Here is a 27997-nt window from a genome sequence, read left to right as displayed (position 1 = left end):
TGTTACTAATTATAAATATCCATAATAAAAAATCAGTTTGAATGTACGTTGAGGACGTCTCAGTATCCTTTTAATGGTTAATGGAATTTCCCATGACAGTGCTAGTCAATGCATTTGTCAGTTGTGTCTTATTATTATATTATACGAATTATACCTCATGTTTAACCACAATCTACATGAGAGTCAGCAGCAAATTCCCAAAGGACTGTTTGAGGTAAAGCTGTTCTCGGCGGGTACAGGAACGATCTGACGATCTGAAGCACATTTCACCGAAAGAGTTTAAACAAATGTTCAAATAGGCGCTATGTTTATAGATGGATCACATATTTGATGTCTAAACAACTACATTCTCACCTAAAAAACTCTTAAACCTACATTCCGTGCTCACACTTCTGCTCACAAAAGTGTCTTCAGTTCATATTGTGGATCATCCTTTAGATCGGAAAACAGCTTCACTCCTGACACTCCTAGATTATTTCCAGTCAGATCCAGTTCTCTCAGGTGTGAGGGGTTTGATCTCAGAGCTGAAGCCAGAGCAGCACAACCTTCATCTGTCACTCCACAATAGCTCAACCTGTAGAGAACAATGACACTCTTCAGTCTCTCAGTTCAGGATCTACAACTCAGATAAGCAGGAGCTCCACAATCAGAAAGAGAGACTTAATCCACAACACATGTTCTTCAATATGAATTACAATAAATGTCAAGTTTCTTCAAGAGTACCACAAAATCCTCAACACATCTGACTTTTATGAAAAAAATGCTGAAAAATATATACTGAAACTATATGAATCAGAAAATATTGTACATGTTAATTATTCTATATTAATATTTTTAATGACTGTTGGCTCCAGATTTCCTATTTAGCGGTTCTAGTTTTAAATATTTCGATACCACTTTACAATAAGGTTCATTTGTTAACATTAATGTATTAACTAACATAAACTAACTTTGTTACTGTATTTATTAATCTTTGTTAATGTTAGTTAATAAAAATACAGCAGTTCATTGTTTGTTCATGTTAGTTCACAGTACACTATCTAATATTAAAATACAACTCTTGATTTTAATAATGTATTAGTAAACTTTGATATTAACATGAACAACTATTAATAAATGCTGAAGAAGTGCAGTTCATTATAAGTTCATGTTAACTAATGTAGTTAACTAATGTTAACTAATGAACCTTATTGTAAAGTGTTACCAATATTTCTTGGTAATACTTCAAGATTGTTAACATCAAATCAATGTTTCATGTCCATTTATTATTTATTTCACAGGTGTAAAACTCAAATCCTGCCATCCACTTAATTTCAGAATCAGAATCAGAAAGAGCTTTATTGCCAAGTATGATTATACATAAAAGGAATTTGTCTTGGTGACAGAAGCTTCCACTGTACAGACGGATAAACAGAGACAAGACAGATACTTAAAAATAGAATAAAATAACTATTTAAGAATAAAATAATAAAATGATGTTTAAGAATAAAATAAGAATAAGTTAATTTTTTTTTTTAAATATATACATTTCATGTGTCCCATGAGATCATTTCATTCCACTGAGTTTGACTGTCACATTTCCATCTCATTTCTTGTAGCCTGAGTTTGGAAAATGTGTGTCCCACAAAAAGAATTGTGTAATACATGTGTAAATTGTATAATATATAATTTATCTGTAATATTGCTTTCTCTCTACAGATGGATAAAACTACAGTTGGATTCTACATCCATGTTAGAACTGCTACAACTATAAACTTTTTTTGAATATTTCTTTGTGAGCTCCAGTGTTTGAGACTCTTAGAGAGATGATTTACCTCAGTGTCTCCAGTTTACAGTAAGGATCTTTCAGCACATCAGAGAGCAGATTCACTCCTGACACTCCTAGTTTATTTCCAGACAGATCCAGTTCTCTCAGGTGTGAGGGGTTTGATCTCAGAGCTGAAGCCAGAGCAGCACAGCCTTCATCTGTCACTCCACAATCAATCAACCTGTAGAGAAAAATGACACTCTTCAGTCTCTCAGTTCAGGATCTACAGCTCAGATAAGCAGGAACTTCACAATCAGAAAGAGAGACTTAAAAGGGATATTTCACCGCTGGAAAGATGAAAGTGTATTTAAATTGGGCCATTTATGTAGTAGAAGTTGGAGCCTTCTAGACTGAGAAAATCCACAAAAAAAAATTTTTTTTGGCTTATGTGGATGAAAGACAACAACTCTCAGAATGCACTTGCTTCGCTGCCCTACGAGGACACTCCCAAGCCACGGCTACCGGTTATAGGGTATTATCAGAAGAAATGATACAACTAGGCTTCTAGTTGACTCGAAACTGAAAAGACGGTGTTTTATTGTGAGTCTCCGTGACGAGTTGATAAATTAATGCAGCAGCTGCTCCGGCCACCTCTTGTTCCTCCATCATCCGCAACTGTTCCACGCTGTATTGCGGCTCTTACAGGTAGCCATGAGCATCAGATTCGCGCACCAGATCTTCAAAATCCCCTTCTGCCATATCATCTTCAAAACTACCTTCCGCCATGATGGTTAGCCTACTACTCAGCTTTCTCCACAGAGCAAGAGCCTGTTAGTTTAGCTTGAAAAAAACAATTAACAGCTCCAGTCTAAGTGAGACCCGCTTATACATCGGTGCTTGAGGAGCTTCATTTCAATATTAATCACAATGTCAGAATCTATCATTTTTTTATGCGGGCACTGCAAAATCGTCACCACATTTGAAAAAAAAAAAAACATACTGAAAAACTTGTGTTAGATATGAATTAGAAAATATCACATATAATTATTTTTTGTATATTCATATTTTTGATTGCCTGTTGACTCAGGCTCCAGATTTCCTATGTAGCTGTGCTAGCTTTTTCTCATTTTTCTTCTCATTGAATAAGACTGTTAACATTGAATCTTTTAAAAAATGTTTAGTATATCTGCAATATTGCTTTCAGAGCATAAAGTGTTTATAAAAATGTATAGTAGTATGAAGTAGATGCATTTCTGAAAATGATGACCAGGGAAATTGGTCTTACATTTTGGTCAGACTTTTTAAGGGTCCACACTTCCCTGATGTGGCATGGCAGACATTGGGTTTGACACTCCTGATTTATTTGACAAGCAGCCTTGTTATAAGCAGTATAATGTACAGTCGGTCTCCACTTATATACACTATACTGCAATGATACACAACTTTATTTTTCTGATAAGTCAAAGAGAATTGATATCTAAATGGACAGAAAAAATAATATTTAGCCATATATAGACCATCTAGAACTGAGAAACAATGTTCAAACCCACAAACCACATGTGTTTGCAAAACAGCTTATTGTCACCTTCACAACATCTCTAAGGAATAATGAGACTCACCTGTGTTGTTTGTGTGAGGTGTTTTAGAAACACAGAGATTTGCTAGCATCTTATTTTTACACTTGGTATATTTACTCACATGTGGATAAAACTCTTAAAGATGATCCTATACTAACTATGAACTATTTGTGAGTATCAGTGTGTTCTTTCAGATAGATGATTTACCTCAGTATCTCCAGTTTACAGTGAGGATCCTTCAGTACATCAGAGAGCAGATTCACTCCTGATGTTCCTAGTTTATTTCCAGACAGATCCAGTTCTCTCAGGTGTGAGGGGTTTGATCTCAGAGCTGAAGTCAGAGCACCACAACCTTCATCTGTCACTCCAAAATCCTTCAACCTGTAGAGAACAATGACACTCTTCAGTCTCTCAGTTCAAGATCTACAACTCAGATAAGCAGGAGCTTCACAGTCAGAAAGAGAAACTTAATCCACAACACGATTAACAGGTCCAGTCTAAAGTAAGATCCGCTTATACGTGGTGCTTAAGGAGGTTCATTTCAAAATCATCATAAAAACACAATGACAATTAAAACATCATCAACTTCAGTTATCAAACAGGCCACATTTTAGTTGATTTATTTTTTGTTTAATTTTATTGTATAGCAATTCATTAATCTCAGTAGAAAGAGAATGAGGATGTTAAGACTTTTTTATATTCTTACCTCAGTATCTCCATTTTACATTGAAAATCCGTCAGTACATCAGAAAGCAGATTCACTCCTGATGTTCCTAGTTTATTTCCAGACAGATCCAGTTCTCTCAGGTGTGAGGGGTTTGATCTCAGAGCTGAAGTCAGAGCAGCAAAACCTTCATCTGTGACTCCACAATAACTCAGCCTGTAGAGATTAAATTACATGAATGATCTGACACCAGTTGCAATAATAATAAAAATGTTATAACTATAAATACATAAAATTTGTATGGTCCCTCTAGAAACCATCTCTAACATTGTGAATGGTTTGAACATATTTTGCAGCTATGCTATCATCTTCAAGTATTTCTCTTACATTTTGATATTTAGGACAGATGAGTAGAAAGGGTTTCTCATCCTCTATTTGCTGTAGATCACAGTGTTTACAGATCCCCTGCTCTCTCTCTGTCCATGTTTGTTTCGTCTTCCTCTCTTTATTTCTAGATCATGGTCACTTAATCTGTATTTCGATAGGATTCGTCTTTAAATTGTTTGATTAATAGATAATTTGCCAATTTAGTGGTTCTTTTTAGGGTAGCGTAACATTGGAGTTTATTTTGGAGGTCAAAATGTGTTTTTAGTTATTCATCATGAGTGTCTTTTAGATTTTTGTCAATTTCTTTAATAATAGTTTTAAAGCTGTAGTAAATCAGGAATTGAGTTTCATGTACTAGTTGAAGAGCTAGTGAGTTTAGAGGATGAGATTCTGGTAAGGTTTCATAGGCAAGGAGGGCTTTATAATGGACTGAATCAGGTTCAGACTGATGGAGGTGATGCCAGAATGAACACATCTCTTCTGGTTCAGTGGCTGCAAGCCCAATTCAGCCCTGCAGGTGTCACTGGATGACTCTCTCTCTCTCTCGCTCTCTCTCACACACACACACATTCTCCTGATCACTGACAGTATTTTTTGGAAAATTACCCCCTTTTGTAAGAAAGCAGATGCTAAAATCATAAATGCGATCATCTTTTATCAGTGTAGTGATTGTTGTCAGTGTTACTTACTGAACTGATCTGGATTCTTTAACCACCGGCAGCAGCTTCTGAAGAACTTCATCTGCTTTATTTTGTGCTTTAATAAACCGTTTTAGAACAAACTCATCCATCTTCTGCTCTGATGTCAGCAACACATAAACCAGAGCTGACCACTGTGAAGAGGAGAGTTTGTGTCTTCCTATTTTTCCAGATTTCAGATAATCTTGGATCTCCTGCATCAGAGAATCATCACCCAGTTCATTCAGACAGTGGAACAGATTTATGGATCTCGCTGGAGAGCGATTCTTCCTGATCTTCTGTTTGATGAGCTGAACTGTTTCCTTTTTGTTGTAGGAGCATCTTCCAGTCTGTGGGAGTAGTTCTGAGAGACCCAGAAGAAAACGCAGGAAAAGGTCCAGATGTCCATTCTCACTCTGTAAAGCCTCATCCACAGCTGTGTGATGCAGCTCAGCTAATGCAATTTTCTTCCAGTTCACAACCTTAGATGACAGACTTTGTTTGGTTTTGTCAAACACATTTCTTTTCTTCTTTGTAAAAGAGAGATGAGCATAAAGAGCTGCTAGATGTTCCTGGATGCTCAGATGAACAAAGCAGAAGACTTTCCCCTGATACAAGCCCAACTCCTCTCTGAAGATCTGAGTGCACAATCCTGAATACACTGATGCTTCTGTCACATCAATGCCACACTCGCTCAGGTCTTCCTCATAGAAGATCAGGTTGCCTTTCACAAGCTGCTGGAAAGCCAGTTTCCCCAGTTTGACAATAATGTCTCCATCTTTCATTTCATTCTCATAGTCCTTCTCATGTTTGATGTTGGTCTGAATGATCAGGAATTCTGTGTACATTTGAGTGAGAGTCCTGGGAATCTCTCCTCTCTCTGCTTGACTCAACATCTCCTCTAGGACAGTGGCTGAGATCCAGCAGAAGACCGGGATGTGGCACATGATGTAGAGGCTCCTTGATGCCTTCAGGTGTGTAATGATTGTATTGGCCAGACTCTGATCACTGATTCTCTTCCTGAAGTATTCCTCCTTCTGTGTGTCACTGAAGCCTCGTACCTCAGTCACTCGATGGACACACTCAGAGGGGACGAAATCCGCTGCTGCTGGTCTGGAGGTGATCCAGATGAGAGCAGAGGGAAGCAGATTCCCCTCAATGAGGTTCATCAGCAGCTCGTCCACTGAGGCTGATTCAGATATATCACACAGTTTCACTTCGCTCTTAAAGTTCAGAGACAGGCGACACTCATCCAGACCATCAAAGATGAACAACACTTTATATTTATCACTGGATATTTCCATTTCTTTTGTTTCAGGGAAAAACACATGAAGAAGATCTGAAAGACTGAGTGTTTTGTCCTTCATCAAGTTGAGCTCTCTGAAAGGAAGTGGAAATATGAGCTGGACGTCCTGATTCTCTTTCCCTTCGGCCCAGTCCACAATGAACTTCTGCACAGAGACTGTTTTTCCAATGCCAGCAACTCCCTTTGTCAGCACAGTTCTGATGGGTTTGTCTTGTCCAGGTAAAGGTCTAAAGATGTCATTGCATTTGATCGGTGTGTCCTCTGTTGCTGCTCTCCTGGATTGAGTCTCAATCTGTCTCACCTCATGCTCATTATTGATCTCTCCACTTTCACTCTCTGTGATGTAGAGCTCTGTGTAGATCTCATTCAGGAGTGTTGGGTTTCCCTGCTTTGCTGTTCCTTCATACAGACACTGAAACTTCTTCAGCAGATTTGATTTGAATCTGCTTTGGGCCAGTCGAGAGCCATGACTGAAAGAATAAAATAATAGAAAAAAATTACAACAAATTAAAGAAAATGTGGTTGTAAAATAAATTAACACTGGTCAATCAAATAATTACACAATATTACACAAGCAACAGTGGTGTTTTCATAATATCAGCTTGGCTGTTATTTGGTCATTTGCACAAGCCATTAGAGCTGCATCCATGAGCACTGATATCGATTTCATGATTTGATTCGGTTTTCAATTTGTCTATGAATTCATTTTGGAAATATTTTAGGTACATGGTAACACTTGTTTAATTTGTTAACATTAGTTAACTAGTAATAATGAACAAACTACAAGCTATACTTCTACAACGTTTATTTTAGTTAATTTCAGCATTTACTAATTTATTTTTAAGAGCAAATGTTGAAAAAATGTAAAACTGCTTAAGGAGTGCAGGAATAACTTCTATGAGATGCCAATCCTTGCAGCTTGCATCTTATTTAATTTTGTACGGGTTTGCACGGTCAACACAATATGTGCTCCAGCAGCACTCACACCTATTATTCCATACTAACACATACACACACTCAGGTGTCTTCACCCCACTAAATTAATGGCACTCCCCTTCTTGCATTGGTCACATGACTTTCACATTACTGTGCTCCTACAGGATATTACCAGAATTGAAAAGGTATTAACTAAAGTTTCAAATTCAAGTTATATTTATTTCTGTAAGATTGAAAATAATCAAAAGATATTTGAAAATGACCAAAGACATTTGCTTTACCTGTTACAAAGTTTTTACCCCAGTTTATTTAAAATAAATGTAATGTTTAATATAATATTTAAACATTTAAATAATGTTTGTTCAATAAATATACTGTCATCAAAATTTTCATTTTAAAAATACAGAAACAAAATTATTTTAAAAACTAAAAGATTCTTGAGACTTTTGTCTCAAAATATATTTAATAATTTTAGCAATTCTCAATTGCTCCATAAATCTAAAAGATTTTAAAAACATAAAATATTAGATCAAATTAGCACAGAATCAACTTTGCCGCGATCAAGTCAAGGATCAGCCAAATTTCCATGTCCATCATCAAAAGCGTTTATGAAAAAAAGTGCTGAGCTGAATTTGTGCATCTAGTGGTTTAAAAGAGAATAAAGTCAAATGCGCCTTTTAGACCGTGTGACTTTAGACCTGTTGTAACCTATATAATTTAGATTTATTCTAATACTTCCATTTAAGTTGAGGCACCTCAGAGTGTGCGGAATACTTATTTTGTATTGCATTTTCTTAATATCATTTTGTTTCTTGCTGTTTTTGACTGTTTTTATGTTCAGTGTTTTTACCTGTGCACCTGTAGCACTTTGAGATGTGTTCTTCACGTGTAAAGTGCAATACAAATAAAATGTATTATTATTATTATTATGTACCCCAGTAGGAAATCCACCCTTACAGATTCCAACATAATAATAATAATCCTTTTTATTTAATTTTATTGTATACAAACATTTAAATTGCACATAAAACAGGTTTAATGAACCCACGCATATAAATTAAACTTCCTGATAAAGTTACCGCTGGACAGATAACATATTAGGTCAGGTTAAAATACAACTATATTAGCCTGGATGCCAGCTGATTTTAGCCCCGCCCACACATTTTTTAGGTCGGGAAGTTCGGTCTGGACTTGATCCGTTGTGGAGCTATTATGCTCGAACCAGAGCTGTTCGGACCAATCAAATTGTCAGGGCGGGCTTTATATGATGATGGACAGATGATCAACAGTAACGTAATCATCAACGTCACCAAAGAGCGCTTGGGTTTGAATTCCTTTACAACAAAGATGACTGCCGCTGGAGAATTGAGATTTCACAAGTTCACACTTACAAATAAGTCAGATAAAATAAATGCACATTTGGTGTGCTTTCTGAGGAGAGGGCTCCGGGCTCGATATTTTCGGAATAAGGTGAGAATGTCATGATAAATTCTACTTGTTGATTAAAGTTAAAATAGTGCATTATTCACTTCAGTTAACATGAAAGAATAAAAGAGCACAGACAAGTGGGAAAATAGCGTTAGCCAATCAGTCTTGACCGGTTGTTGATTTTTATCAACTAGCTTGTCAAATGTGTTTAAAGCATTACTGCATGTTAGGGCTGGGTGATATGACACTATATATTATAGTGATGATATAAAGTGTGAATTGATGGAACTTTTTCTAAATCATTTACATAGATGGGCCTATAGGGTAGGCAAATTCATCCGTGCAGCTTTTAGTGGGTAGGAATTATTGGAATGTTGGAGTGGAAAAACAAACACTGATGATGAATGATACACCACAAAAATCTTCAGCTTTTAGTTTTATTGTACATAATAGTGTCAAATGAATCTAAATTAATTCTAATATTAAATTTTAGATACACTTTCTAATTTTAATAAACTTATAGAAACACATAAACTTTACATAAAATAAACATAAAATTACTTAAAAAGCATTGGACTACCTGCAAAAAAAAAAAAAAAAAAGATTTTGAGATTTTGGTCATATAGCCCATCCATATGCTTTGCTAGATAGCAGAAAAGGTTCCCACAGTTTTACATATAGTATGAATTTTTTAATAGTGTTCACCACAAGTAATAGCCTATATTGTAACCAGAAATAAGTATATAAATGGCTGCTATTTTGCATACCTTTATTTGTAATTGCCAGAAAGAAAGAATGACAGAGAGTGCAGAGATGAGGTTAGGAATGAAAAGTCAGTAGGCCTATGTAGTTTCTTCATTCACTGTGACCTATACCTGCACTGGATGGCCAATTTCACATGTATTTTGTGTATTTTCAAAATACAAAATACTGTATTTGTATTTAAATACATTTTTTCACAGAGTATTTTGTATTTGTATTTTAAATACATTTCCATGTATTTATGCCCATCTCTGGCTACAACTATATATAATATAGTGCAAATATTTTAGCAAAATTATCCTCTCTAGTTTTCTTTTCTCTGGCTTACTAATAAACTATGATCACTGGATAACTTTCTTGATGTCAATGTAACATCACATTGTTCATAAGCTGACATCTTTCCATGGTTTAAGTAAGGAATAATTGACAACGGGCCGTTGAATTATTAGAAAAATAATGCACACCTGTGGTGGTAATGCGGCCACGACGCAAAGTGGATCTAGATAGTTTCTTTATATCTATCTATAAATGCTGTACCTGAGATCAGTTGATGTGTGTCTTCCCTTAAATTGTACTATGTTGTCCATAGACTGGTCACTCTTCATGGACACACAGCTGGACTCTGGTGGGTTTGATCTCTCAATGTAGAATCGGCTTTAAAATAGAGACAAAAGAATAGAGATAATAAAATAGAGACAAGAATTAAAATGTTTGATTTCACATGTAGATCATCCTTACATAAATAATCTATCTATCTATCTATCTATCTATCTATCTATCTATCTATCTATCTATCTATCTATCTATCTATCTATCTATCTATCTATCTATCTATCTATCTATCTATCTATCTATCTATCTATCTGTCTATCTATCTATCTATATATAAATGTTGTACCTGAGATCAGTTGATGTGTGTCTTTCCTTAAATTGTACTATGTTGTCCATAGACTGGTCACTCTTCATGGACACACAGCTGGACTCCAGTGAGTTTGATCTTTGCCTATGGAAATGACATTAATAGAACAGAGACAAGAATTTTAGAGAAGAATTTTTCATTTTACATGTAAATAAACCTCATGTAGAGTATCTATCTAGAAAGAAATGTTGTACCTCAGATCAGTTGATGTGTGTTTTTCCTTAAATGTTGCTGGCTTGTCCATAGGCTGGTCACTCTTCAGGGAAACACAACTGGACTCTGGTGAGTTTGATCTCTCACTGTGAAATTAAATTTAATAGAACAAAGATAATAGAATAGAGACAAGAATTCATGTAGTTGATTACATGCACATAAACCTCACATGGAGAAAGGTTGAAAATTGTTAATTTCTTACAGTTTTTCTCAGTTGCTTTGGTGCATTTCTCACATCACTATTTACATTTGCACAACAGTTAATGCAGTTCTCAAAACAGTTAGTACAAACTGCAACACATAGTTGATAACCTGCAAAAGCGTGTCACTTGTTCAAAATGGATAGCTCATTCCTCAAAAGCAAGTATTCACGTCAATGAAAGTGTCAGTGTCATCAATATGAAAAGTCCTGACACCATCGTTTATGAACAAGATAGTCAAATGGCTTTGTCATGTTTTCATTATGACAGTTTACTCTGTAAATGCTTTCCAATGCAAAAAAGTCAGATCTTGGAGACACTACCTGTAAATGCTCAAGACAGCACTATATACTATTTGCACAGCCATTTGAAAAATACAGTAAAGTTACACATTACTGTATTTAGTGAGGTAACTGAGTACAAGACACTGAATATGTATGTTTCACATTTTTACTGCATATGCTCTTTGCAATTCTAAATTTGTTCACAGCATTGTGCAAAAGAAAAAATACACCCTTATTTACAACAAACATAAACTCCCTTTCACTGTAAGAAATTTCTAACCTCTCCAAGTCAAAATTTTCTAGTGACTAGTCACATCTAAATTTTTACAGTAAATTGGCCCAAGTGCAATTCTTGTTGCAATAGTCTGTTACAGTAACATTGGCTCAATGAGAAATAATACATCTGACTAATTGAAAAATTTAGATGTTATCAGTCACTAGAATTTTTTTCACAGTGTTGGGTAGAGCTGTGCACAACTGTAAACAATATTGCAGTACATATTGGAACTGAACATACAACATACATAGTACTGTAATCATTCATGCACATCCAGACGTTCCTCTCTGTCTGGCCACATAATTTCATCTACATCACAGCAAATATCATCTCTTGCAATCAGAAAAAGAGAAACGGTCTTGCTTTTTTGACAGATTTTGACAATTAGTTCAACATTTTTGTATGTAATGACTCAAGCAATGAAATGAGGACTATTACTTTTATATGGAATGACTATTCAGCATTCACAAGTATAGTTCATTTTGACTGACATGACATAAGCATATGATAATGTTATAAAACAGCAGAGAGTTGTATGAAAGCAATAGATGCATGTCCAAAAGCATTTGCAATTTGTTGGAAGGAATGAGAAACTGCTACTATGATGTGCACAAATGACTAAATGTTGTGGAGGTTGAACTAACTGTTGTGCAAATGTAAATAGTGATGTGAGAAATGCACCAAAGTGACTGAGAAAAACTGTAATAAGGATAATGTTACCCAGTGTACAGAGACACTCTGGATCCTAGCTATATCAGCATAAGAATATGAGAAGGCCACTCAGAACACCTTAACCATTGCAAACAACCAGAACTACTCTGTTATGTGGCATACAATGCAACATTGTCTATAACATAATAATCATATGAAGACTTTGATGTAGCCTATACCTGCATCCTGAAGAAGAATCTCCATCGCTGAATGTTTCTTTTTCCTCCATGATTCGTCAAATCTTCATGGAGCTGCAGTCACACTGACATACAAAAACAATTTAAAATATTTTACGGAACAGTGAACAATAGTATACCAAAACATTTATCTAAACAAAACGTGACAAACAGTTTTGGACTACAAAAATCATCATACCAAACTTCAACTTCAAGACAAGTTATTTTTTATTTCTTAATTTTGTAGATGGAAAAAACTGTATTATGAAGAAATATAAAAATAACATTGAAGTCTCAAATTGTCTTGCTATCCCTCTTTTGTTCCACTAAGTATGTTAGTGGTGAACGCATTACTTTAAAGTGACTGAGACAGAAGGTCTGACGTGATATTAATGTTTTTAATGTTTAACTTCTCACAAGGGCATGTGATCAAACGATAATACTAGTGCTAATGTTTCTGCAACCCTGTAAAAATTGCTTTAAAAACGATGAATGTTTAGAAGACTTTTCACAACCTTAAAACCCCTATGGGGTAGCCTATTGTAACATCATCTTAATTACATCAATTATATCAAAGCGTGAGACTTTTCAGACTTTTACACAACTTTACAAAAGTGAACACATACTTGTTTTGGTTATCCAAATAGGCCTATAACCTACTTATTTTCTTTCCGCGTCTACGTTGAGGGTTTAGTATCGAGTCAGAAATACTGTTTCAGACAAACTGACAGACAAAAGTATTACACTTCTAATTACAATTTAAACTGTAACTTACTTTAATATTTTTCCCAAATTGTTTGCTGCTTAAAAAAGACTAAATGTATTGTATTTGTTTTAATTAAAATGCTTCAAATGAAAGTAATAAATGCAAGATAAGGGCTGTTTATTTATTTAAAATTATTTATTTTTATTTTCTGAAATTAAATATTTCAGTAAATTTGATGAACAAAATAAATGCATGTACAAAATTAAAACAGATGTTTGTTTCAACCCAGCTCACCTGATGTTACCTTCACCCTGGCGAGGAAGGTTGTAGCTCTCTTTGTACCTGACAATGTCAGAGAATATATAATTTAGACTGAAATTACCTAAATTATGTCTACGTTTAAGACATGAAGCAAAAAATAAATAAATAAATATCAGATTACATTTCAACACTCCCTATCTAAATATGTTAATGGGTGGTTGACGTGACGCTACATTTTTGTGTTCATGGTGACAAATATAAATAAAAATATATAATATTTAATTAAAATATCTGTTGTTATATACAGTTTAATCTTCCAGAACTAATACATCTGTAATTAATGAGTATTATAATTCAAATATGTAAATATTTAGTTTTAAACATGACATTTGTCCACTGGCGTGACTGTCCGGGGTAGCGTTGCTTATCTTAAAACTACCGTAATTAAATTAAAAATAAGTCCAAATACATTAAAATACTTGAATAGATGTTATAGCGGTGTTAACTTAATGAAACTAAAGGTTATAAATCATAAGGTCCCCATTTAAAATAATTGTGACGCATTACATTTTGTCCGCAAAACTGGTGTCCACCTGGTGTGACGCCATTCTGTAGATATAAAACAGGCATTAATTTGGGCACCCTATTACTGAGAGGGGCCCTTCTTCATCCAGGAAGTACAGTAGACCTCACTGGAGTACATGGACTGCCCACAAGGTGAGTCCTGTTTCAAATATTTTCATAATATTGCTATTTACTTGCACTGTTGGAAATGGGATCCATTATGCAGTCCTTTGGTGTGACATAATCTAAGTATTGATCTGAAAATTTTCATCAATTTATATTGATTGACTATTGAAAATAATGTAAACCTTAACACTGTTAGTCAGAATTGAAGACTGTCTCTCATATAACTAGGCTGCAAACTGGCCTTGATCTTGAAAATGTCCACTGGTGTGACAGCACTGTCCTATAGTGTGACATGAAATCAGCGTCACACTGGTGGAAATGGCTGTCACACCAGTGGACGTAAACATTCTTTGTTCCTATAAAATAACCAAAATCGGACAGAAATCACACACACAAAACAGATATATTTGAATCCTGCATTTATTAGCTTCTTGAATCAGATGAAAAGATGTGTTTAGTTGTGTTTGTAGCTCAGAATAAGGAACTATACACAGACAGCGTCATTGCTTTAGAACAGCCTTATGGTCTGGTTGGTTCACGTGAGATGATTGACAGCTTTAGAAACTAATCATATCATGCTGATTTCATAGCTGATGCGAATCAGGAAGAGGAGAGTCATCGCTAGCTCAGTTAGTTGTTTTAAGCAGGAGGGCAGGGTTTCATAAAATATTGAAGCTTCTCCCGGGCGCCGCCATTGATTAGCAGACCATCACCTGCTGTTAGCATTCCATTGACTCCCATTCATTTTGGTGTCACTTTGACAGCGAATAACTTTACATCTGAGGCGTTTAAAGACTCCATTTGTCCATTATTTATTACTAAAGAAACACGAAAATGTATAAATGGCTCCATTACCTTGTATCTTACATTATGGCCCCTTGTATCTTACGTTATGGCCCCTTGTATCTTACGTTACGGCCCCTTGTATCTTACGTTACGGCCCCTTGTATCTTACGTTACGGCCCCTTGTATCTTACGTTACGGCCCCTTGTATCTTACGTTACGGCCCCTTGTATCTTACGTTACGGCCCCTTGTATCTTACGTTACGGCCCCTTGTATCTTACACTATGGCCCCGTAGATGCAGTTTTTGTAAAAATAGGCTAACGATTGCGTCATAACCACGCAACTCTCTGTCGCACAGTAGAGAATTACCGTATGGACAGGAGGAGAAGCTCGCGGGCAATCGGGGGGACGTGGAGGCAAAATGACAAAATAATTAATCAGAATACTTAGCAAAAGTTTCTCCTGCTCCTAGCTCATGGACAGCTCCTACTTACACTCTTCGTCTCTGCAAGTTTTGGAAGGGAATGATTCAGATTTCTCTCGGCACAGCTACTAGAAGACAGACGGGTTGCTCACGTCACATCTACGTCGTCAAGCTCAGTGTGAGTCTGCGCAGTACACTCGACCGCCAGGAAGTGAGAGCTTCTAATTGACTTCACTTGTCTCCGTTGAATCCAATAGGGTCGCTGTGTCCAGTTTATATACTGTCTATGGTTTTAAGCTCTTGAGATCGCACATTTCAATGGGATATGAATATAAATGTTATGGGGACAGATTAGGCGATACCGCCCAAAATTGCATACTTTTACATATGTGTAATTATCTTAAAAACTGTTAATGATAGAGAGGTGCGGTCTTGTTTGCCGCATTTCTCAGATTCCGCTGAAAACAGTGGTATCCAGTTTGTATACACTTCCTTGTTGCGTAATACCACTGCATAAAAAGGCCAATGAAATCGATGTTTGTTAGGCAGATTCCACGCGCATCGTTTATTCTTCTTTCTTCTGACTTTATTGTACAAAACACATTTGAACTTGAAGTTGTAACTTTATTTTAATGATTTTTTTAAATTATTTGAACAAGAAATAATAAATGTGACTTTGTACAAAACAGGGGCATACCGGTACTTTTTGTTGTCCAATGGTGTGACGAAATGTCCTCTGGTGTGACAAACTGAATTATAAGTGGAAAAGGCCTTTAAATGCACAAATTTATGTAAAAGGTGTTGAATAGTATAATAATGATATCATCACTATGCACATATAAGGATGGATTGAAGCTTCATTAGGTTTTATACTAATTATATTGAATATAATCCAGGCGTTTGGGTAAAGTCCCTATGTGTACATCTTATAGTGGGATAATAACATGATTGTGAATTTTTATTGGTTACTTTTGATGTGGGAATGTAATAAGGACAAATTGATAAGGATTGTGCATTTTTGTCTTATCTGTCACACAATCTCTGAATTAAATATTAACATAAAAAATGTTGTCACACCGGTGGACAATATTTGGGACTACCACACAAAAAAGTTAATAAAATGCTAAATAAATAAGGAATTAGAAAGGGACACATTTAGTTTTGAGTTATTCACATATTAAGCAATATAATTATAAGACATTTGACATACATTTTAGAAATATTTTTTTTTCCACTTTGGATTTGAGTTCACGTCAACCACCCTAATTTAAAATTTTGTCGGTTACCTTATTGTTTTTAGAACATCGGGGTGATTAAATATAGGCTAATTGTCCCCAACAGATCTTTAAAATATAATTTATGTACCTATATGTCACAACAAAAAGCCACATTTCTTTAAGAACTTCATGTTTACTTTTTCTTTTAAATACTTCAAGAAAGCAGTTCATGGTTACCTAAGTTAATGAGGAAGTAACTCAAATGCAGCTCACCCGACTAATGCTCACTCACAAGTAGTTTACCACAGGTTTCAAACATGTTAATGGTTTCCCATCGAGTGATTCCAACCATTGAAATTCCTGCATCGGCAACCAGATTTGTTTTTTAATATATACTATTAAAGACTTTTTTTCCGATTTAAAAAATCTTATTACGTCTTGGTGTAAAATGGCACACAGCAAAACACTGAAAATTCTTTCACTTCTGGCAGCAAAAGTCGCCAAACCCGTTTGAAGAGAAATACCCAGCACATCCTCCAGTTCTTAAACACTTTGTTTATGAGAGAGAGAGACACTAGTTATCTCACTAGTTTTGATAATCCTTAATCATAAAGTAATGTTCAAGTAGGCCTATGTTTTATACTTTATGTAGAAAGTATCCTAATGTCAATGTACTAAAATTATACTTGTAAGTGTAATATTTAAATACTGCTTGGGACTAAATTGGCCCACTTTTTTAGTATATAAAAACGTCTCAGGTTACGTATGTAACCCTGGTTCCCTGAGAGGGAACGAGACGCTGCGTCGAGACGCTGCGTCGAGACGCGGTGGGAACGCTCTGCGTGATTGCGTCGTGAAGCACGTGTATAATCAGTCCAATGGAAAGACGAGACGTCATAGGCGGGTGACGTCATCGACCAGGAAGCTATAAAGCACCCCTGAAAACAGACCGCGACAGCTTCTGAAAAGCCGAAGCAAGTCGATCACAGGCATGCAGGGAGTATGGCAAGGCGACGCAGCGTCTCGTTCCCTCTCAGGGAACCAGGGTTACATACGTAACCTGAGACGTTCCCTTTCAAGGGAACTCGAGCTGCGTCGAGACGCGGTGGGAACCCTATACCCACGACGCCATATGACAAATGCCTGTTCTGTATGAAGACCATGCGCACACTAGGAAACAAGCACCCTAGACCCTGGAGTGGAGCCTAGGTCCAAGTTATAAATCTAACAAATGTATGCGGTGAGGACCAGCCTGCCGCATTACAGATGTCATAGAGTGAAACTCCTGATAATAAAGCCTTAGAGGCCGCCATACTCCTGGTAGAATGGGCCGGGACAGCCAAAGGTGAAGGCTGTCCGGCCGCTTCATAAGCAAGTGAGATAGCCTCAACTACTCACTTGCTCATTATCTGTTTAGATGCAGGGCAACCCAACTTAGGTAACCCGAAGCAGACAAATAATTGCTCTTATATATACGCCACAGGGAGCTCTGTGGACATAAGCATCCAAAGCCCGGACAGGGCATAACAGATTAAGTTTTTCCTGATCTGGGGTATTAAGGTGGAGGACAGAAGGCCTGCAGCACAAAAGACCCACAAATTTAATAGGGACCTAGGAATCCAAACTGGCAAGGGGTGAGGAAAGACTACCACCATACCAGGTGCAAATCCAAGTACGTGCAGGCCTCAGCCTCATGTACCACGGAGAAGATGAAATAAGGATCTCTCCTCAGAGATAACCCAGCAAAGAAACATTCATTGCAGAAATCAAGTACTGTACCATAGGGCAGATAGCAAGATTCAGAAGGCGTTCTCCGCACCAGGCAGAGAACAGTTTCCATTTCAATGCATATTCAGTCTTCTCGTGGAGGGAGCTCTAGACTGGAGTATGGTCTCCACGACCTCAGTCGAGAGACCTGAATCTATGAGCTGGGCCCCCTCAGAGACCGAGCCCACAGTATCCATAACTCTAGATGAGTGTAACTCCCGGGAGCAAAGATATTGGGAAATGCGTACAGGTGAAGCCTCAACCACACCTAATACGTTGCATCCAGTTCAAGCAGAGCTGGACGCGTCAGGGAGAACCACGTAGAGCAATGCGTTGTATAAAACGATGCGAAAAGTAGATTTGAGTCTTGACCGAAGTTCTCCCAAAGGAGCTCCACCACCTCGGGGTGAAGTCTCCATTCCCCGGGCCTCAGCCCCTGCCTCAACAGGATATCTGCTCTGATATACGAGACCATCAGTGCGTTGTCCAGAAGGACAAGCACATGGTGACCTCTCAGGTCTGGCAGGAAGTATTTGAGAGCTCGAAATACTGCCATCATTTCTAGCCGATTTATGTGCCAAGAATGTTGATGGTCCCAAAGACCTTTCGCCGAGCGGCCACTCATGACCGCCCCCCATCCCGTGAGGGAAGCATCCGTCGAAAGCATACGCGTCGATAAGAAGCCCCCAGCACTGGGCCCTGGGTGAGGAACCAAGGTTTCTTCCACATGACCAAGGCACGAAGGCATCGCCGCGTGACCTTGATCATGCGAAACGGATTTCCCCTCGGAGAAAACCCCTTGGTCCTGAGCCACCACTGCAGAGGTCTCATGTACAGAAGGCCAAAAGAGATACGTTGGACGCAGCTGCCATGAGCCCCAACAGTCTCTGAAACTGTTTCACAGTGAGTGACTGGCCTAGTTTTACCCCCTTTATGGCTGTGAGATAAAACACCCGGAAAAGTGGTCCTCTGAGCTGGGAGGAGCACACTCTTCTTGGCGTTGAGCCACAACCCCAACCTCTTTAATAGAGACAGAACGACATCTCGATGCCGAACTGCCATCTGCTCGGACTGAGCTAAAATCAACCAATTGTCGAGATAATTCAATACGTGAATGCCCTGGAGTCTCAGAGGAGCCAGAGCTGCATCCACACATTTTGTAAAGGTGCGGGGTGATAAACCTAGGCCGAAGGGAAGAACCTGATACTGGTATGCTTCGCCCCCGAAAGCAAACCTCAGGAACCTCCTGTGATGAGGATGGATAGATACATGGAAGTACACGTCCTTCAAGTCTATTGTGACAAACAAGTCCTCGGACTGAGACTGTGACACAATCATATATAGCGTAAGCATACTTTGAACTTGAGATTCTGAAGCCTGTTGTTTCATTGACGCAGGTCTAGAATAGGACGCAACCCCTCATCCTCTTTCGGAACAATGAAGTAATGGCTGTAAAACCCTGACTGTCTGATGGGAGGAGGAACCCCTTCTATAGCTCCTTTTGCAGAAGTGTCAGTACTTCCTGCTCCATAACCAGAGCCTGCTCGGGGTCCACCACTGTGGGGAGGACCTCTAGAAATCTGGGCGGACGAGAACCAAACTGAATTCTGAAGCCCTTTTCTATAGTGTGCAGGACCCACTGAGAAATATATGGCAGTAGTTTCCACGCTGCCAGAAATTCTAATAGGGGAACCAGTCTCTCAAGACTGGCCTCTGGATTTGGTTGAACAGTCACTTTGGTGCCCTGAAGCGGCGAACCGGCAGGGAACAACCGAACTGACCGCTCTACGCCCCTCCTCGGAGGATCGTTTGGGGATGCTGACACCTCGGTATCCTGAAACGGCGAACCGGCAGGAAAACCGAACTGGCAACATTGCGACCCTCCTCAGAGAGTCGCACCCCAGAGGGCGCCGAGGAGAAACGATTTCTCAAAACCGTCCCTACCCCGGAGGGGACCACCCTCAGAAGCCTGCAGCCTCGGCGTCAGGGCTTCTTCTTCCAAGATATTTTAGAGATAAAACAGTCCTCAGATCTTGCATATCTCTAACTGGCTAGACTGCGACCGCCACCCAAGTCACCTTCGATTGTGGATGAACCCGAATGGCGAATCTCTGTTTTGCCGCACTCTATGCTGCGAGGAGCTTTAGTAGGCTGAGACTGCTCCCGCCCAGCAGTCTCAGGAACATTAGATCGGTGAGGAAGAAACCTCTGAAACGCCGCTGAAGAGTTATTTCTTCGTTTTTTTGAAAGCGGAGCGTCCAGAAGAACAGACATATTTTAATTTCTCTTTACATCAGAAAAAACTATACATACATACATATATATATATATATATATATATATATATATATATATATATATATATATATATATATACATATAAATATATATCACTCCGTGGCCACCAGCAGGAAACAACCGAACTGACAGCGCTGCGACCCTCCTCAGAGAGTCGCCACCCAGAGGACGCCGAGAAGAAACGATTTCTCGAAACCGTCCCTCGACGGGTGACACAGGCGGCCGCCTGGGGCGCCATCTGCTGGACGGGGCGCAAAATTGCAGAATAAAAAAAAACAAAAGTTAATTAAATGTATGTATCGTATTATGAAAGTAATAGTCACTCTGACAGCTGTCAAACTCACGCGCGTTGCTCAGCAACCGGGAGTGGCGCGAAAACATCTGACAGCTGGTTTTAGCGCTTTAAATGATGGGGTAAAAGTCTTTTTTCGTATTTTTTTCAAAACGCTATAAATCCATCCATATTTTTTCAAAAGCTATAAATCCATCTTTTTTTTATTTTATTTTTTATTGCTGGTTTGTCTTTTTTAAAAAGTATTTTGTATTTTATTTCGTGTTCGCATTTATGAGGAAAAAAAACATGTTATGTGACCGTTCGTTCTCCATTAAGGACGCAACCGCTCTGCGGCACTAAAATACTTTTAAAACTTTCACAGAGACATCAAACAGAAAGCACAAAGCCTCTCTTTAAAACGAATTTCGTTTTGTATTAATTTTATCTTAATTTTAATCCATGTTTCATTATTTTGTATAATCACAACACGTTCAGGCTGGAGCTTAAGCTATCATACATGAACTGAAACTCCACGTAGGCTATAGGTAGCGTAGGCTAGCCTACTCGCCTCACAGACCTAAACAAATTAGAAATATCCTATATCTGTTATCTACAGAAAGCTTGAAATTTCTACTTTTAAACAGAACCATTAAAAACTAAATAAAACTAGGCTATGTAATCCGTAAGAAATGCATTTTTCTCCGGCGCGTTCACTACTGCGAAGATCGCGAGTCACTATTGTCAACTTCATCTTTGCAGCTGACACAGAAACACTTGTTTATTAATAAACAATTAAAATGTCTCATAACAATATTTTTTTACAGCGTAAAAAGGGGGGGGTGGGGGGGGGGGGTCGCACTCTCGCCTTGGGCACCAAATAACCTAGAGCCGGCCCTGCTCCCCGGTATAGTTTATCTGTTGCACGACGCAATTCTCGAATAGCGTCAGTGCTGTTACATCCTCGCATTCATCCATGTCCTTATATACTTTACCTACCTAATAATATTTATCTAATATTTATGATGGCTGGTGGGTAACATCGGGGTTATGATGACGACCCGGGAGAGAGATAGCTCGCAAGCGTCTCTTTAACCCGAGGCACTGTCATACCATGATACTTTATACCCATAACATTACTATAGTAGAAGTTTAGGGATAAACACAAATAGAAACCGGTTTATTCCACGATCTCGACACCTCAGTGTGGAGATAGGGAAAAAACGGCACTCCCCGACGAGGAGGCTGAGATATAGAGTTTTCCTTATATTTTCACTCTCATATATGTTTGGCTGGCCAGAAATATTTAACTTAGCAACAGCACAGGATAAAACCTCCTTTATAAGCTCCTCTTTATTCAACAGAGTTATGAGCTCACTTATTTATTTATTATGAAAACTCAAAAACATCTGCCTTAATTTTTTTTTTTTTTTTTTTTTTTTTTTTTAAAACACACTAACGATACCAATTCCTCGGAACTGGAAATCGCAGGATGAATGCCTCATCCCGGGGAGGAGAAACCGCAGAGCGTGCTTCTCCCCGAGATAAAACACTGGATCTAACAGGTGTTTGTAAGAACCATTTGCGATCCCCAAGATGCGCGTCGACGCCGTGCCTCGGCAGCAGCGGGACCCGCGCCTCGGGGCGCGCGCACCGAACCGTCCTCCTCGAAGAACGGCCGGCGGGAGCGGAGCGTCCTCACGGACAGCTTCTCGCAATGCTCACAGTCAGCCCCCTCGAGAACTGACTGTTGGCATGCTCCACTCCCAAACAAGCAACACAAAGCTTTTACTCTGGAGTGTGTGTCCCCACCCGTGATATAACGCGGGCAGGGAACAACACAATGCTTGCTTGCTCTCTTTTGCCATAATATATATATATTGCAACTTGACAGACAACAATAAATATGACAAGAACAGAATACACAGATCGCTTGCTGAAGGCACAGAAGCTGTCGCGGTCTGTTTTCAGGGGTGCTTTATAGCTTCCTGATCGATGACGTCACCCGCCTATGACGTCTCGTCTTTCCATTGGACTGATTATACACGTGCTTCACGACGCAATCACGCAGAGCGTTCCCACCGCGTCTCGACGCAGCTCGAGTTCCCTTGAAAGGGAACATACATTTAAGTGTAGCCTACTATAAGTGTAACGGAAGTAAACTTTAAGTGCACAAGTTCACAACGTTTCTCATTTGTAGGCTACTGCATGTGTACTACTAGTAGTTTACTATTTAGCAGTAATTTTGTTTTGTTTATGAAAGTACACTTTGAAGTATTCTCTCAGTAAACTACTAGTTTAATAGTTTTATACTGTATACTTGTAAGTTTTCTTTAAAGGTGAACTAAGTAACTTTTTTACCTTAACTGAACAGCTTCGGAGTCATTGGAATGGTTATATTACTTATTTCGGGTTGAATGGTGGTCGTTTCGCACCCCCCTGGTGCCCGTGAGCGGAAAATCCGCACTTGCAACTTTGAGCCGGCGGGCCACCGGCCGCCGCGTTAGGAAGTCTCGCGTGATATCAGGTCTAATTATAACTGTGAGTTAGTGCTTGGGATTTATCATGGATTTACTGCATTAACGGCCAGCAAAGCAACGTAGTAAAATTCGAATAGTATTTTATTTTTCTAATAATAATTACAGATCGAATATTTGACAATTAATTAAAACTAATGTCTGTTTTTATTTTTTAATTATTTCAACCCAGCCAACCAGGCAAGGAAGGTTGTAGCTCTCTTTATACCTGACAATGTAACAATATATAATTTAGACTGAAATTACATAAATTGTATTGAATTTTAAGACATGAAGCAAAAAAATAATAATTTTGTATTTTGTCGGTAACCTTATGGTTTTTGTTTTTAGTACATCGGGGTGATTAAATGTTGGCTAATGTTCCCCAACCAATCTTTAAAATGTAATTTATATATAGACATATGTCCAACAAAAAGCCAAGTTAATGAGGAAGTAACTCAAATACAGCTCACCTGACTAATGCTCACTCACCTTGATTAAAATGTTACTGTTGTTTACCACAGGTTTCCAACATGTTCATGGTTTCCCATCGAGTGATTCCAACCACCGAAATTCCTGATCGTCAACCAGAACAAAAATCTTGAATATATACTATTAAAGACTTTTTTCCCGATTTAAAGAATCTTCTTACGTCCTGGTGTAAAATGGCACACAGCAAAACTCTGAAAATTCTTTCACTTCTGCTAGCAAAAGTCGCCAAACCCGTTTGAAGAGAAATATACAGCACACCCTCCAGTTCTTAAACGCTTTGTTTATGAGAGAGAGAGAGAGACTAGTTTTGATTATCAGAAAAACTGGTAGAACTGGAAGAGAGAACTCTCTGAGAAAACAAAAGAAATTAACATTTGAACTCACTCTTGTCATCACCATTCGAGACGCGTCTCACCTCTGAATCATCCTAACATGTCTTTCCCACTTTCCCCACTCTCTCTCTTTCATGCTGAGATCACCTGAAATTCACCCAAAAATCTATATGATTTAATGTGAATAATTATCATACAGTATTATACATGTTTAGTATCATTTGAAATGTCTCAGTGCGACTGGTACAAATTTCTCATTCCCAAAGAGGTAAACCAAAAGGTAATAAGTTATGAAGAGTTTTAGGGATAACTTGTACACAAAAGAGGTTGTGTCTTCCAGGCAAATGGCGTTCTGTTTCCAAAAGGTGTAAACTCTGAATACAAATTCCCATTGTTAGCAGCAGTTTCCATGTGAAAGAAGTTTCTGTCTATATAATGAAATGCAACAAGAGGCTCAGGGTGATTCTGTAACTCAGATCAGCCCATAATGTTGAAGGACTTCAGCATTATGTATTTCCTAATGTCAAGGTTTGCATCTTCTCTCTTTATTCCAGAGCATTTGATGTTTTGTATCTATTATCTTTGAACTGATTATGAAATTGGCATGATACATTTACCTGACATAATAAATAGTAAACATTTGATTTTATTCTAACGGACTCGGACATTATTTTCAGTAAAGAATTAAAAAGAATAGTCAAACATTCGCTCACATTTAATGATGCACAGATATCATTAAAACCTTTTCATTTATGGAGTCAGATGAAATAACGAGTTAATACATATGAAAAAAATTATTTCATTTAATCAAATTACTTTGCCACGAGGAAAGACAGTAATGCGCAAAAAAACTTCACCCGTTGACCGGATACCTACATTGGGCCGATTGTTAGTTGATGAAAATACAGTTTGAAGTAGGGCCTATACTCTTAGTAAACTACTAGTCTAGTAGATTTATACTGTATACTTGTTTAACCGGAATAAGTATGCTATGTCTTTAACTGGGCAGGTTAAATAAACTTATTTTATAAGGAATGATTTACAATTCTTATTTTAAAAAAATTATTAAAATGCAGATTTTCTTTTTTTTTTAAGTAACATACCTTGAATCTTGAGTGACAAAATGAATCATATATTTCCACACTCAGTTTCTGATACTAAAAATTTTGAAACAAACAAGCAGCATTCTCATAATAGTAGAATTAGGGGAAATATCTTACCCAGTATGAGTGGACTTTGAATATTGTGTTAGACAATGTGAGGCCAAATTCAAATAGATTGAGAACGTACTTGGTTACCTAACAAAACTTCGGTTCTCTCTAGAAGAGGGAACGAGTATTGCGTAAGTTGCTTACGCTACAGGTAAAGTCATCTTTTTTCGAGATCTGAAGCCAAAAATTATCCTTAATTTTGTATTTATTGTCAACGCAGTGCGGCAGACAGCAGAACATGGCAGGCTGTATAAGTGCTCATTGGCTGGCTTGCGGCAACTGCTGCAGCCTATCGTTGAGCCCTGCGTGACATCACACCAATGAGGGTGCCCGCCAGAATGGGTGTGGCTTAGCGTCTAAAGGTGGGGCTCACAGTCTGAAAATCTGGTTTTCATTGAATGAAGTGAATAAGCTCGTGGCGCGAGCACGGCAGGTTACGCAATAAATGCCTGAAGGCTCATATATTTAGACGCTCATAAATACTTGAGCACCACCCTGTGAGCGGGAGGGTGCGAGAGGCGGATTCGCTTTATGTATGTAAGAAAGCCGGCCGCGAGCTCGGAGAAGCGAAAGCATAATTTTATCTGGCGCCAGAGCCAGGATTCGAACACGGGTCTCTGGCGCGGAAGCCTAAGATTTCGCCACTGAGCCACAGGGGGAAAACACATAAGCTTTCGGTTAGCGCGAGCATATAAGAGAGCGTCATCATGTTTTGTGTCAGCGTTTGTTTGCAGGCGTGCGTGTACAGGGGCGGCCTTAAGCATCTGGGGGCCCGTTTCAATAACTAATATGGGGCCCTGCCCACATAAAATGTAAACATGAGCAGAAAAAGCAAGGATTCTTTTTGGTTTGCGTCATTATTTTATTACGCGCACTTTCAGCTTCATGAACAGGCACCACTGGCATATGTACGTTTCATTTCCTATTCAAATTATTTCCCTGCTCAAAAAAAAACAACGTTTTAACCTTACGGAAAAAAGGCAAAGTATAAACACATAAACTACTGGTATTTATTTACTTCAGATCACCATTCGCGGGGGCGGTAAACGTCGCCATGGTAACTGCGGCGCGACTCAAGTTCGACCAATCAGAGACGTCAGTGTTTTGCTTAGAATTATGGGTAGTGTAGTATTTCTCCAGAAGATCGCAAATAACAAGGTTGATCTTTATACATTGTGGCTTTTATAGGAGCAGAATTTTCGTTTCACAGCCTCGTAGCTCGTGGTTAATCTAACTTGGATGGTTTAGGGGTCTCCAACCTTTTGTAGCTACTTTTTAAAAACGAAAGTGGCCAAGAGCTATATGCAATAATTAAATCAATTAAATAATGTCTCATAACTCTCATATTAACAACTATGCTAACTGTTTTAGACCTAAACGAGTTATTGTAGGCCTATATATGTCACCCTTAATTGACATATAAAAAAAATATTATACTGTAAAAACACATAATTATTGTTGATTTTATAGTGCATCATAACTAGAGATGAAATGGTATGAAAATGTAATTTCATGATTATAGTGACCAAAATGAGCATGGTTATCACATAATCCTGTTCAAAAAGTACTAATACTACACAATAAAATCAATTCACCAAGTTTTATGTCGAAAACCAGCAAATAACAAATAAACTTACCATCAATATGCACTAAAATAGTAACATTAAAAATGATGGCCAAATTTGAAAGGAGTGTCTTGCAACATGTTATCTACAGTACTAACATGTACAAATTCAAATAAAGTTTTGACAAAAAACTTTTTATAAAAAGATAAACCTGGCATATTTCAGCCTTTAAATCATTTTTATAAAAAGAATGATTCAAAAAAGACAAAATACTGACATTTACAATGCACATTAGCTTATCTTTTATTATTAATAGTAAAATTCGGTCCGATTTCCCGTGGCGTCTGTCGTTGCTATGTACCATGCGCTCTCCACAACGACAGAGAAGTTTTAATAGCTAATGGATTTCCACTACCGAAAAACGCTTGCTGTAGCTCTGCTAGAAGATTTATTTACGGAGAAGAAAAAAACACCCGTAGTTTGGGTGCACCCCCATCCTTCATATTGACTCGCGCCTGGAAAAAATGAGTGCGTCGCTTCAATTATTTGAAATAATGAACTTGAGCGCGCAAAAGACGCGATATGTGAACGGCCCTTGGCGAGCTACCTCCAATCAGGCCACGAGCTACTCTCGCGAGCGACGTGTTGGAGACCACTTTAGACATTATGTCTGAAAAAAATATCCTAGGGAGAAAATGAATGGGATTTTCCTGTTCTGTTGGGGGCCCCCTTGGAGGGCGGGGCCCGTTTCAATTGAAACGGGTGAAACATAGGTAAGGCCGCCTCTGTGCGTGTATTATAACGGGTTCATTTACTGCAATAGTAATATTTCTAGCCACCTGAACTTAAGAGGGGACTGAGAAATGTGTGCGAAATGGAGGTTGGTCCGGCCTCGGCGGGACTAAAACACTCTCTTTGCTCCCTTCACCGCGCGAACGGCGGGGTAGCTTTCTTGTAATCGTAAAGAAAGCTAGCCCCGTGACCGTCCGCTTCTGACATCCCTTGTGAACGGCGCAGTTGCGCGGCTCGAACAGAGGGAGAGAGAGCGGGAGAGTGCGAGGCATTTGAAACAACGCCTCGATGGAAATTTCTCTTTTAGAGAGAGTGTGTGTCGAACACACACAGCGGCGAACACACACAGCAGAGAAAGGATACTGTCGCCGGATAGCTCAACAGGCACGGATGGCTGAAGGCGGCG

General features: G+C 38.4%; 1 protein-coding gene across 1 annotated transcript; it reads right to left on the bottom strand.

Moving 5' to 3' along the window:
* Positions 1-45: 45 nt before the first annotated feature.
* Positions 46-23976, bottom strand: LOC311299914 (NACHT, LRR and PYD domains-containing protein 3-like). The gene is made up of 10 exons (XM_084423864.1): positions 23692-23976; positions 12268-12350; positions 10598-10702; positions 10383-10487; positions 10022-10138; positions 5065-6828; positions 4031-4204; positions 3532-3705; positions 1815-1988; positions 46-574 (listed from the first exon to the last, which is right to left on the bottom strand). The coding sequence occupies exons 2-10, from the start codon at positions 12315-12317 to the stop codon at positions 397-399; spliced, it is 2841 nt and encodes a 946-aa protein (XP_084279990.1). The 5' UTR covers positions 12318-12350; positions 23692-23976; the 3' UTR covers positions 46-396.
* Positions 23977-27997: the final 4021 nt, after the last annotated feature.

This window comes from Rutilus rutilus (assembly GCF_951802725.1).
Source record: "Rutilus rutilus genome assembly, chromosome: 11".
Taxonomy (NCBI): Eukaryota; Metazoa; Chordata; class Actinopteri; order Cypriniformes; family Leuciscidae; genus Rutilus; species Rutilus rutilus.
Note: the sequence above shows the minus strand (reverse complement) of the source record. Positions and strands in the feature narration are given on the sequence as shown.